At 34.8% G+C, this 13,620-nt stretch overlaps 1 protein-coding gene across 1 annotated transcript; it reads right to left on the reverse strand.

The window, feature by feature from the left end:
- Positions 1-638: 638 nt before the first annotated feature.
- Positions 639-10,409, reverse strand: LOC110691961. The gene is made up of 9 exons (XM_021868945.1): positions 9,013-10,409; positions 7,155-7,616; positions 6,836-7,010; positions 4,756-5,053; positions 3,830-3,902; positions 3,297-3,387; positions 3,131-3,210; positions 2,689-3,034; positions 639-1,375 (listed from the first exon to the last, which is right to left on the reverse strand). Exons 1-8 carry the CDS (start codon positions 9,067-9,069, stop codon positions 2,747-2,749), a joined length of 1,524 nt encoding a protein of 507 aa, XP_021724637.1. The 5' UTR covers positions 9,070-10,409; the 3' UTR covers positions 639-1,375; positions 2,689-2,746.
- Between the last annotated feature and the right edge of the window lie 3,211 nt (positions 10,410-13,620).

Genomic DNA, 13,620 nt, shown 5'->3' on the forward strand with positions numbered 1-13,620 from the left:
TAGAGCATGACTTATATCAAACATGCAATAAGTCTTTGGGTTGGTACTTGACATGGATCAAATCTTGTCTAAATCTTTTTCTTTTGTAGCTCTGTCATACACTTTGCATATTGAAATAGAAGTTTTTCTGCAAAAAAAATGCTGTAAACTTTGAGCAAGATCATTGACTTCCTGTCTCAGGTGAAAAATGGGTGCCTTGTTGATGGTATGAGCCGATGAGCGTATGTCGGCCTTAACTCAGGATCATGTACAAGCTCTGGGAGAAGAATTCCAAGCCCCTGGATGGCTCTGAGGCAGAGCCTCTGAAATTTCGTTCCCAAAATCTGTTTTGTGGATGATGGAGCTGCAGCTAAAGCTATATTTCTGAAACATGGCACGTATATCAATGCCTCAATTATTGACTATATTCCCACAGAAATGCTATGTTACTGGCTGCATAGGGTCATGAAGCCAAATAAGAGGGTGTGTAATTTATTTAAAGTGTAGCCTTAACCATGCCATCTTCATACAATCGTGAGGAAAGACACATAGGTTGCATTTTCATTTTCCCTGAACTTTGAATGACTTCTGTAACAACTAGTAGTAAGAACATTATGGTTGTGCATAAATAAAGTAAGGTTGAAATCACAAGACAAACATGTGTTGTAAAAGCTTCATTTATCAAAGTGAATGCCGACTAATTTAGTATATTAAAATCTTGGGGGTAATACCCTTAGATTGAATTTCGTCTACATAATACTCTTTGTGGTTCTTGTTACACAATATGACCAAAGCGGAGATGAAAGCAACTTATAAAGAGCAATAGAAGACAAAGTGGTGAGTTTATAAGGCCTAAAAAGTAAGCACACAACACTGTACAATGCTCCATGTATGCATCCATAATACTCCCATCAAAGGCTTCTCTCCGTCAAACAAAAATCTAGTTACTGGACTGTCCAGGTTTTGGAGAGTATCCCACCCCATCTCCCTCATTACAAAAGAAAAAAAAAAAAAAAAAAAAAAAAAAAAAAAAAAAAAACTGGAGGGAGACGAAGGGAGAGGAAAAGGCAGCAGGCATCCTGAAGCATTTTCCCCCCGAAACATAGGCTAGAGCTCAAGATTACAAGGTTTTGAAATCCCTTTTTGTACAACGTGGTGAGGAATGAGGACATTGGAGAACGAAGCAGCTAGCAAGAATTTTGGTGTACACTGTACCTCTAGGCACGACTGGTCTTGGTAGGTAACAGTCTTTCTTTCAAGAACTCCGTCATCTTGTAGAATTTAAGCAGTTAGTGTTGCATTGATGGTGCAGACGTCACTTTAAGGTACAATCTCTATAAGAACCGAGCAGCTGTCATTCTATCTTTGGTATTCATGTTCGGTACATAGGAGACCACTGTAAGCATGGAAAGATAAAATGTTGTTGTCAAGTCATAACACAAACTTCAAAAGATAAAATGTTTACTGTTGATTAGCAAATTACAACGTTTTTCTAATTATATAGCAAGAACATACTCATCCAGGTCCTGCCCTGAAAGTTTCGGAAGATTCATATACATGTTAACATGCCCCTAATTAGTCAAGACTAATAGAGAATCAGAGACAAGATTATAAAGACCTGCAGAGAAAACACTTTTGCGGGAGTATTAGATAGACAAGTAACAGTTTAAAGGCATGCTTGGATTGAAGGTAACACATTAGGGGAGTGATAAAAGTCAAAGAAAAGATACTGAAGGTGATAAGTGATGCATGGTTGCCCGAACACAAATTTAAGTCATTGTACTTGTAACCACACTCTCTTCTTTAATAAGTTCTGTCTAGCTTGCAGCGGCATTCATTTCTCGATATACAATACTTAACCAATTCTAACTCTTTCTGGGATAGACTGCATGGAGGTAGGATAATATTGAACTAGGGCCTATCACCTATGGTCCTTAGCTTTAACCAAGTGCAATGAGTTATGTGTAGTTCATGTCACAGTTCAAATACATGTGAATTTTTCCATACTTTCAACTGATTTTCTTAAATTAAAATCTACAACAACAACAACAAAGCCTTAGTCCCAGTATGATTTGGGGTCGACTAACAAATCATTTTGGGACTAAGTATTTATTCAACCGATCCTCTTAAATTTAAATCTAATGCTAGTAAATGTGTCAATTTAGGAAGTGAATAGAGCCATTTAGCTAAAGACCAATAAACACCTTAATAGTCTAATATCATACACTTTTCACAGAAAGCCTTTGCTTTTACCAGTATTTTTCTTCTCCACATTTTCCTGCACAACATTGGGACTATGTTATCATTAGGCTGACAGTCAACAGATGGAATTTGTCTAACCCATGTAAAATAGAGGATATTTTCATCAAGGATCTCAGGCCAAAACAGAAAGACAGATGAAACTACAGTCACGATAATGGTCATTAAGTTAATAGATTTGGTCAAGGGATAGTTCAGACCAACAGAACTATGCATTGTAGATATTTTCAGAAAAGAGGAAGTAAACTGCAGTTGGTTCTGCAAAAATTATTTAATAGGGGTAGTCAGGAAATAGAGCTCTGTGGAGAACTTAAAAAAGTAAAGAAACAACACAAGAAAACTAAAACACCCAAAATAGAGCAAGCTAACTAAGAGAACATAGTTTTATCACTTTTATGAAGGCAATTAATGAACTTTGGAAGGGAATATAGGACTTGAAGTTTATAATACCTTCGATAAACATCATTTCACATCTGTCTCAGGACAGTGGATGCATTATCACAGTTTCTTATGATCTTATATTATCCATGGGCCCCAACGAGACTTCTTGAACATGCACAGGTTGATGATGCATGCGGTGTTGATGCTGGTGGATATGTTGATTATGATGATGATGATGATGATGATCTCGAAGGTGTTGCCTTGGCTGCCTGCTTCTGTTTGTAGGATGAAAAAATGGCTCAGAAGAACTTGCTCTCCATCTAAGGCATTCCACAATTAGCGCATTTGTGCTTATTGCAATTCCAAATCCAGTAAATGAGGAAAGAAGAACAGACAGAAGTGGAGCAACATTAAGCTGTATTAAGACGCATGAAAAAGTAAGCATATTAGAGCTTGTCATTAAATCAAAAAACGCATAGACTGTATTGTCTGATGTGGGAGTTTCTCTTACTACAGTATAGAAGATATGAGCAAAAAGGAGCACAATTGCAAACTGGAACGAAGCATATGCCCAAATGTATCCCTTGTTAACTGCATCCATAGAAGCAAAAACTTTTGAAAGATGAGAATCTATATAAATTGATGTGAACTCAGCAGATTTGTGCAGAAAAGCTTACCTATGGTAGATGCTATCATGGCAGATAGAAGACCAAGAACACACGCAAAAGGTAATGATATGGCTAGAGCACGTGCGCCAAGATCTGACACCTATGTATGTACAGAACTTATTATCACTCCATTTGGAACACAATGACAAGAACGCAATGGCCAATAGCAGTCAGGACTGGGGAATTAAGATGAAAAGAAAGGATTGGAATATCTTCAATTGGTACAGTAACTATAGTAAGTTTTCCCTACTGAACAAAATAGTCTAATCGTCTACAATAAAATATTGTTAATAATATAATTTATTTTTCCTATGAGTGCATCTGCATGGTGCAAATAATAATTACAAAGTACTTTCATTGCCCAATAAAGCTAAGAATCCAGGTCAAGCTTATGGCATCATTTGGCCTTCGGCAATTCAAATAAACAACAAAGCTTATTGATAAATAAAAGATAAAACAACCAAAAGTTTTAGTCTAATAATCAAATACAACAGCCAAAATCAAATCAATTTTTCAGATATAAAAAAGGAAGGAACTTCTACCAGAAGTTGCTCCAAAAAGCAAAAATACGCTAGCATGCTCACTAACACAAGAACTGGAATATCATGCCAGATCCTGCAAACAAAATGAAGGGGAAAAAATCAATCAGATTCAGTAAACAATTTCACCTATAATGCACTATACAGATAATCGTTCATCAAAACAAGTACTGGTCAGTATCAGTGTATCATCAGCAAAGAATAAATTGTCTACTTTTTTAGTCTTATATAGCATACTACACATTTCCACATACATCATACTTATTAAGTTTTTTCAATATGTACTAAATCGACCAGTACAGTTGGCAGTTACATTATCACAAGACAGTAAAAAGTTACAGTTATGCAAAAACCTCCATGTTACTCTGTAGCAGCTTAGCATACAAAGCAGTAGCATCTATGAGAAGAAAATTAAGATGATATCATTCCCTTACAAGAAAATCTGGATGCTAGCATACGGAAAAATTTGAAGATTTTCCATTTTCTCCATGAAATACTTTCCAAATTATCCAGCATTTTCAGACAACCAAATTAATATTATGTAGTATTTTACAGAATATAAAATAAACTTCTGTTTTCACATTATATTTCTAATTTTCTAACTTCCATTAAATTAGCCTTTCTTCATATTATCTAGCAATTCATTTTATAATACCAAATCAATATTTTGCCAGATCTGAAAACCAAAGCAATAGCTGACAGCTTCTGAATTTTGTTCATGTCCTTAAAAGACATGTTTTAGAGGTACGCAGAGTCAAGAGTTTCACTTCAATTGGGACAACACAGATTAGATCACAGTGACAGATCAGCCAATTCTAATTGATTCTGAGATAGAATTTTTCTTGTTTTCCCTGTACTTTAGCAAGTTCACACTAAAGGTAGCTTAAACAAAGTCACAATATTGAAGCAAGTTGTCCCCATTAACTTGCCTGGTATGCGGGACTTGTGTATTCTCTCTGATGATCGGTGGCCTGGTCTGGACAGGACGAGGAGTTGGTAGCCTCAACAAAGTCACTGGTAGATTTCTCACATCTTGCTTGCAGACATCACATATTTTATTTCCTTTGATAGTAAACCACTTTACAGCACATTCCTTGTGAGCAAGTGCAAGCTCACCTTTGCAGCTGCACTCCAACTTAAATGTAACGCCTTCTTCCCCTAACTCAACCAAACATATTCTACATACAGCTTCTTCTTCAGGGATGTCTTCACTGGCATCTTTATTACCTATAGTTCCAGATAAGCAAACAATAGATGAAGTTGTATGTATATTATTTTCACCATCGCATAACTGCTGAAAATAACAAAATAAAGGCTAGAAATACATCTATTTAATAAGGTAAATGAACCTTCAACCCAACACAAAAAAGTAACGTCTTCATTGCTTTTATCAAATGGAGGTATTTTAAGAAATTTAATCATAATCTACTACACCCTCCGTTCTCATATAAATGGTAGGTTGTTATCAAAGTTTCAGTGGACTAATATCCCTAATTAATATCACAGAAGAGAGAAGCCCTACAGAATAAAAAGATTAATAACCTACCATCCTATTTGTTTTCTCCCCATATAAATAGAAAAGTAAATGCATTAAATAAAAGAATTTTGTTAGAGTTCCGATCATTTATATATATTGATAATGTAAATTAGATTTTAACTCGAAGAAGCGTTCATTTATATTCTTTGAAAAGGTACCTAATCCTCTATGGCAGAGGGAGTACTAATGAATGAAAGGTGCCTACTTTTTCCAAACAATTTCCATTATTCTTTTATTATTGCAACACACAGTTTTTAAGGTCTTCAAAGCAAACTTTAGACCATTAAAATCTTAATTACGAATAAGTGAAAAACTGAAAATTATCAAAAGATAATAATTTGGAAATACACATTGAAACAAATCAAACAAAGTTCTACATAGATTTTATTACATTAGTAAGAAAAACAAAACATTTGTTCAAAGTTTGCAAAGTTTGACCAGCAAAAAGATACGTAACAAGACTTGCAACTATAAAAGAACAGAGCGAATTTATCTGACGGTTGATATTGGACAGATCAGGTATAAAAACTATTGGGTAGTGAAAATAACTGAGAATCAAAAGTGAACTACTTTGGGAAGTTGGCATTGTTCATTTTGTTTGTGAAGCACTGGAGACCAAAGAAGTGTATCAATGCTAATCAAAGCAATGCATACACTGATTTTGTATATATATAGGTAACGCGAACACAGTTCTAAGTCTAAAAATGCAATTTTGTACAGGAGGCGAACTAAAACATTTTCATATACTAGTTACCTGGACAAAATGTTAACATGACATTTCATCAGGAATTCCTTGGCAAGCATCAATTCCACAACCCAAATCCCCGGACACACAGTCAAACGTGAGGAAAGAGTCTGGCAAAACAATTATTAGCATATTGAATTGCTAAAACTGTTATTTTTATGGTCCTTGTACTCTTTGTACGCCTCTTAAGTAAAAAAGTGTTAGAACTATGTGTCAAAATAGCAACTTTTAGCCTCATGATCACTGAGTCGACAAGTGCTGTGACACATAAATTCTACATCACATTGTTTGGTTATAAAATATACATTATGAACAAAGAAACAGAATGAAATGACAAGGAAATGGAAGCGAATTGGAAAAATGCACTTTTTAAGCCATTTTAGGTCCAATTAATTGACCCTTGACTGTTGTCACAGTCATTACTTGGAAAAGTGGTAGAACTGTATGGACTAAACTAGAATGGCTTATCGAAAATAACAGTAATGGTTTATCGAAAATAACAGTAAAAGATTGAACAGCAGAACATACCTCTTTAAACTAGACTACAGTTCAGATTCATAAGCAGTATATCCATCATTTATTAAACAATTTTTAACCCAATATAATCCTTCTACAGTTCTGATTTTCATAGCAAGGAAAGGTAGAAGGAAAAATAGTTTTCACTCATATTGTGTCAAAGTAGCATGATAAGTGAAAAGTTTTAAAGCTTAAACTACCATGCACATACCACTTTCTCCAGTTGCAGCATCATTTGGCAAAGAAGTATCAACTTCCACTTGATGAGGTGTCACTGGAACAACACGGATTACACCTCCTGTAGAACCCACTCTTTTTAAGCTTGCATTTTTTACATTAACTGGAACAGAAAATGAGCGTTTCATTGGCAGCTGTGCTTCTTGGTTCTGGATGAAAATAAATCATATACTCAACAACATAGGTCGACAGACTAGTTCTCATATGAATACAACACAGTAACTGAAACAATATGGTCCAAGCTTAAAATTAATTAAAAATAAGTAAATAAAAACCAAGAATATAGCACTCACTGAGTCAATAAGATGGTTGACAGGATACACATCCCTTTCCTGCCCAGACTGGGGACCTGAATTTGCAATGGGTGTAACTGGTAATGAACATGCTCTCTTGGTTGAAGGAGAAGAAAAAACCTTGTTTAGAGAGAATGACCTTGAAGTAGAAGGCTTGTCCATAGTAGTGTCAGACTTTGGTATGTTTGAGAAAATTAGGAATGTCTTTTCACCATCCTGAGAGCAAGTCTTTGAGCAGAGGCTTCTCTGTGGAAGCATGTTTCTCACAGATGATTTGATCCCGGTTGAGCAAGGTCTTGGTGGCAACCCCGCTCTGGTGGAAGACGGACTTGAAAAGGTAAGAATATCTGTGTTTTTCATATTAGAGAGCACATTCTCTAGAGACCTAGCTGGAATTTGCAGACGAGATAGGTTTGGACGTCTTGATTGACGAGCTAAAGAGCTCTCATCAATGTGTTCACCCTGAGCAGATGACAGAAACATATCGTAACACAATTCAGCAATGCAGAAACTGACAGCTATAGCTTATAAGAGCATACAGTAGTCCTAAAAATTGTTAACAGAGCTAATGCTGAAGTAGCAAGCAAACTCTATTAACTTAGTTGATGATGGCAGAAATTGAAAGGTTAGAATTTTGCAGTAGACTCCAAATGCTTAATTATATAATGCTGGATAGGCCAAGAGTTACCAGAAGAAGAGAATTAAACACGCAAGTCATCAGGTATTATCATAAGCTGCAGCTAACCACTCCCAAGTCCCAAATTAAGGAGTATGAGGATTAATCACGCCACATAGAGGTCATTGTCATTGAGACTAGTACAACCAGCCTCCCCCAATAACTCCTGCAGGTATCACTTAATTCATCAATAAATTAGTTACACTTACAGAAACCTCTTGTCCTTTGAGATGTCCTATTGACCATTTGTACCAATGAGGAACACTCCCTCAAGGTGTTAAGTTCTGAGTGCTTAAACATTATCCTTAAATTAATGTCACCCTGATCAATTGGCATATTCCATTCCTATTACCTCATTCAGTAATTCCATCATCCATCTCCATGACTTCATCACCACATCAGACTGGCCATACAAGTGCATTTTTACAACAGAACCTCCGTCTGTTAAGTATGGGGCTCATCAAGAGTGAGAATCCACTTCATACAGTCAAAGGAGGTTCCACCTTAAAACCATATGGCTAAGTAATTAATTCTTTCTTCTTTAATCAGTGTGCGACATTCACATGTGTTGCTTGGGATTACCCCGTAGCTATACAAGTTTCCAATACCATCCTCAATCTTATACTCTCTATACAGTAAGTTCCACCAAGTAGCATAGCAAGGTAACCTAACAAGTCCAAAGTTGCCATTTTAATGCCTAACAAACACCACTCCCAGACAAGCACGAGGATGGAGATGGATTGTGCTTAATTGAAACCCAGACTGTAAAACCATTACGTGGGCTATTACCCCCAGAAGATTGAGCTTTTGGAACTAGGTTCACTGTATGATCCGAATTATAACTATTCGTGTAAAAGAGTGATTGGCAGCTAGATTTTAGTTACTGCATTTTCCTGAAAACCCCAAAAAACATAGGCCTGAAAAGGTAGTAATTTTATGCAATATTGAGAGATGATCAAAAATTCAAAACTAGCTGATCCCCCCAAAAAATAAATACTTATCATCAATCCCACACACATGAACCATATTACCGCTAACTCGAAACAACAACGAAAAACCCGAAATTTATACATGAATTTGTTCTACAATTGAGATAACATATACTTCACACGTAGTATTACTACTACTATCAAATTTTCATAGTTTAAACAGAAATAAACAAAAGGAACATAACAAAATTACCTGATGATTAACAAGAACAGCATCAGATTCTATGAGCTCAATTCCAGAAGTTTCCATCACCCCTTCTCAAAAAAATTCTAAAAAAATAAAAAGATTCAAACTTTCCTCAAATTTCTTCAGCAAATTAGACAAAAACACAGCAGCTGACAAAGGAGAGGAAAAAAAAACAAAAAGAAAAAAAAAAGTGGGGGAAATGATGATGATGATTGTAATTTACAAGAACAGTACAAAAGAAAAGGGTATCTTTTAGAGGATTTGGATCTGGGTAATTCATTACTTATTTCTTCCATAATTTTGTTTTTAATTTTTTTCTAATTTTTAATTGGAAATTACGCGCCAAGTAGGTTTGATTGATTCGAGTATATGGAACCCCACAATCCAATATCAAAAATTAAATTAATTTTAATGTTCATTGTTTGTTTGTAGTAGTATTAAGGATGACAAATATTTAAAAAAACCCAATATACTAGAATTGTCACTATTTCTCCAACTATGAATGTTTTTTTCTGTATTATTTAGACTCGGAATAAGGATGTTGTAAATCGGTACATATAAAGCAAGTTAAGCACTTCAATATGGACTTGCATCTGTGAATCCTGTTTGCCTTTATTTTTTTTATTTTTTTTTTACAGTTTTCAAATCCATTCTTTATTTTCTTCTTTCAGTTTCTCTCTCTACTCTTACCTTCCTAGCTATCTTCACTGCTTTCTCTTTGTTGATCGAGTGTTTTAAGGGATTGCTCTCAGTTTATTTCATTTTTATTGATATTCGTTATTTAAATGTTACATTCAATTAGATATAGTTTTGTTTTTGCTGAATAAACTATTATGGTGCTTTCAATAGTTCTAAATAGAGGTACCATGATAATTTTCTCTCTTATAATTTAGGATTTTGTAACCTAATTATTTGCTTGTGTTTTTTTGTTTTTTATTTGTGATTATTGGATCATATACGCTTTATGTGTTCATTTTGTGCAAATCATGGCAGTTTTGATGTACAATATTTTTTTTTTTTTTTTTTTTTTGTGATTATTGGATCATATACGCTTTATGTGTTCATTTTGTGCAAATCATGGCAGTTTTGATATACAATTGTTTTCTGGGTAATACTCGTAGTTGATTTCATTAAATATTTGGTATTTCACCTGAAATTGACCATTTGAAATGCGGCAAAGTAATGTAATTTTGATGGAGTGATAGGTTGTCGTACACCTGTCAAAAATAAATTCCTAACAAAACCAACTAACAATGTAGTAAGGTAAGTAGGGTCGAATCCACAGGGAGATGATATTCAATCTAGCTTTCAAGGTACGGAAAAACTAAATTATGTCACGAAATTTGGATAAAAATAAAGTCTAAATTAAAATAAGAATAAAACAATTAATAAAAAGACCTAGGGGTATGGTTCACCATGTTTATAGTTCTAAATCCAGCAAATATCAATAACAATTCAATCAATCAATCATCTAGAGCAATTGCTAAGCCTACGGCCGAGTCTTAACGCTCTCAATTCAACATATGTAGTTCGGTCGCTAACATACTCAGAATTGCTATTGTAGATAAGCCTCTAAAAGTAAGATCTTTCGATTCAAACTCTTATTAACAATAATTAATCAAACAATTGATCAGGTTGCAAGATTAACAATAAAACACTATCAATTAGATAAATCAATAATCAAAATATTAATAACATCAATCAAGATTCATTATATAAACATGGATTCCCAAACCCTAGAAATTAAACTACTCAAACATGAAATAAATATTAAAAACTAGATTTAAGGAATAAAACATAATTAAAAGCAACAACTAGAAATAAAATACTTCAATGAATTGAAATAATAAACCCAAGAATCTTCCATGGAAGAATCCATGGAGATGCCATGAGAAACTAGGGTTCAAGAGAAAACCAACGAACGTAAAATAATAAAAGGTATAAAACGGCATGAGGGAAAAATAAACTCCCTTGGAGTATTTATATTATCCTAAAACTAATCTAAAGATAAATAAATAAAATAAAATCAGAAAAATAGCAATTACATAAGTCATATTATGATTGGTCGACTAAAGCGACATGTAAAATCGTAGTCGACGAAGCTTGCGAAGGTGAGATTAGGCCCATCACGAGCTGCTGCTGTGGACTCCCAAACCAGTGGCCGCTGGATATCCAGCGGGCCAAGCAGAAGCTCACTCGTGGCTGGGATTGCCGAGCTTCGGGCGCTGGTGGTTTGCTGGTTGCAGGGTCATCTTTCAGGGGCTGTAACTCCTGTTGTAGGGATTGTATTGGGGCGTGTGACCTATATTTGGAAAGCTCTTCAAGTCTAGTTTCCAAAACAATTTGAATCATTGCAATCCAATATGTAGAACTCAAGTTATGATAAAAAGAGTGAGAAAAGGTCTATTTTGACATATCGTTCATCATCGTTTAACTTCGTTTTAAACTCAAATTCAACTCCGAAAAGTGCATAACAATCCTTGTGGATGCTTTTCATTCCTCATGTACACACTAATCAAAATCGACGTTTACAAGCATGGGATCTTCGATTAATAAACTCGATTCATCGGCTTCCATCCAAATATCATCCGAATCAACTCCAAACACTTTGAAAGCGTCAAATGACTATGAAATCACCTGAAACATTAAGAAAAAAGAGCGTAATAGAGTACAAAACAAATATAAACTTAGCATTTGCGACCTAAAAAGAGACAAAAAGACCTAAAAAACAACTATAAACTTAGCATAAACGTGCCAATAAACTCTATATAAATATGATTCATCATGGAGCTTGTTTTGTACTGCAATTACTGTGTTGCTAATGTAAATGCAATGACAGGGATGCAACCCACCACCAATGGATATGGCAGGGACGTCGGCGAACATTAGTGTGTGTTCATCCCTTCAGCAAATTCCACAATCATTAGCAATTTAGCATCCTAGTCCTATATGTGATTATGTTGCTAGGGTTATAATAGAATGAAAAGTGTACATCTACTTTCAAGGCTATTAGCTCAAATGGTAGAGCAATGTACTATAGTGTACATGGTGAGGGTTCAAGCCCCGCATAGCCTATACATATATAACACTTTCGTATTGGTGTATTCCTATTGTTGGTGTAACTACCTTGGCCATTTTTATATATAACAAGTTTATCACTCTTAGTTAGGATCATTTAATTAATTAAGTGCTTTCGATTAGGCTTATTTTTGCCTTGGTTATGGTCACTTTCACTCTTAAATACAATTACTTTTGTCTATGGTTAGGGGTACTTTTTCACTAGAGTAGGGTCATTTTTGACTCGATTAGGGTCATTTTTATCCTCGGTGAGAGTCACTTTACTTTTGTCTCCTTGCTTAGGGTTACTTTTGTCCCAAATTAAGGTCACTTTTGTCTCAAATTAGGGTCACTTTTGCCCTCGACTAGAGTCACTTTTACCCTCGGTTAGAATCACTTTTGTCCCCAATTAAGGTCACTTTTGCCCTCGGTTAGGGTCACTTTTGTGCCAGGTAGGGTAATTTCTGCCCTTAACAAGGGTCACTTTTATTTGCCCTCAATCGGTTAGGGTCACTTTTACCCCCAGTTAGGGTTACTTTTGTCCCAATTAGGGTCACTTTTGTCCTCAATTAGGATCACTTTTGCCTTTGGTTAGGGTCACTTTTTTCTCTAGTTAGAATCACTATTTGTTAAGTTAATACTTCGTACATACAACAAAATAGCCTATGTAGGATTCGAACCTACATTCTCTGTGCGTAGAAGCATAGAGTACTCGTCCAATTAAACTAATAGGCTTGTAAACAACACAATAAAAAATTGTTTTATGTATATAAAGGTTTTCTCTCTCCAATTAACTACTGGCATATTTACAGAGGGCTATGAATATACTCTTATATTCAATAAAATTGCATAGTACCTTAATTATACATAAGCACCAACAACAATTTACAGAGGGCTATATACGGGTATACTCCGTATCAATAAAATTGCATAGTACCTTGATAAATTGTGATACACCAGTACTACATTGAAGCTAAAAGTGAAGACAACACAACAAAATAATAAGAAGAATCAATATAAATATCAGCAAGAAATGGGATAAATGAAAAATAATACAATAACGACTAGTAACTAAGATTAATTTGACATTACCAATACAAAGTAGTCGTTTTCATGTAGCTTTAATCATGATTTGAGAGTTAAATATTTGAATTTCATACCGTGATTTGCAATGAAGCTTTGGAAATATGACCGGAAAAATCAATTGGAATTCTTAATGGTAAAATTTGAAAGCAAGTATCGCGATTGAGTAATTTAGGGTTTGTAATTTGATCAACAACAGGTCAATCAATTGCAGGTCGAAATATTTAGATCAGTGGAATTGAAATTCTATATAGATCACAATAACAATCTTCTTGTGGTTTTTGAGGTTGAATGTGGGTGCAATATTCTTTTGCTTAGTTGAAGAAATATGAGAGAGAAAAATATTGGGGATTGTTATTGTTGCTTTCATGAATGAGTTGATTGCTCATGACACGTGTGAAATTTAGATTTACAGTAATATTACTGTACACCTGGGGCACACAAAAACTTTTGATTAAGGATTGTGAATCTTAC

This window comes from Chenopodium quinoa, unplaced genomic scaffold, assembly GCF_001683475.1.
Source record: "Chenopodium quinoa cultivar QQ74 unplaced genomic scaffold, ASM168347v1, whole genome shotgun sequence".
In the NCBI taxonomy this organism is placed as follows: Eukaryota; Viridiplantae; Streptophyta; class Magnoliopsida; order Caryophyllales; family Amaranthaceae; genus Chenopodium; species Chenopodium quinoa.

Bases quoted from the DNA above. Each gene is read 5' to 3' on its own strand.
- LOC110691961 (XM_021868945.1), bottom strand. From the start codon at position 9,069: ATGGAAACTTCTGGAATTGAGCTCATAGAATCTGATGCTGTTCTTGTT. The intron at 3,903-4,755 runs GCAAGTTAATGG...TTTTGTTTGCAG, and splicing joins ACACAAGTCCCGCATACCAG to GATCTGGCATGATATTCCAG. The intron at 3,388-3,829 runs GTAGAAGTTCCT...GTACATACATAG, and splicing joins GCTTTTTGGAGCAACTTCTG to GTGTCAGATCTTGGCGCACG.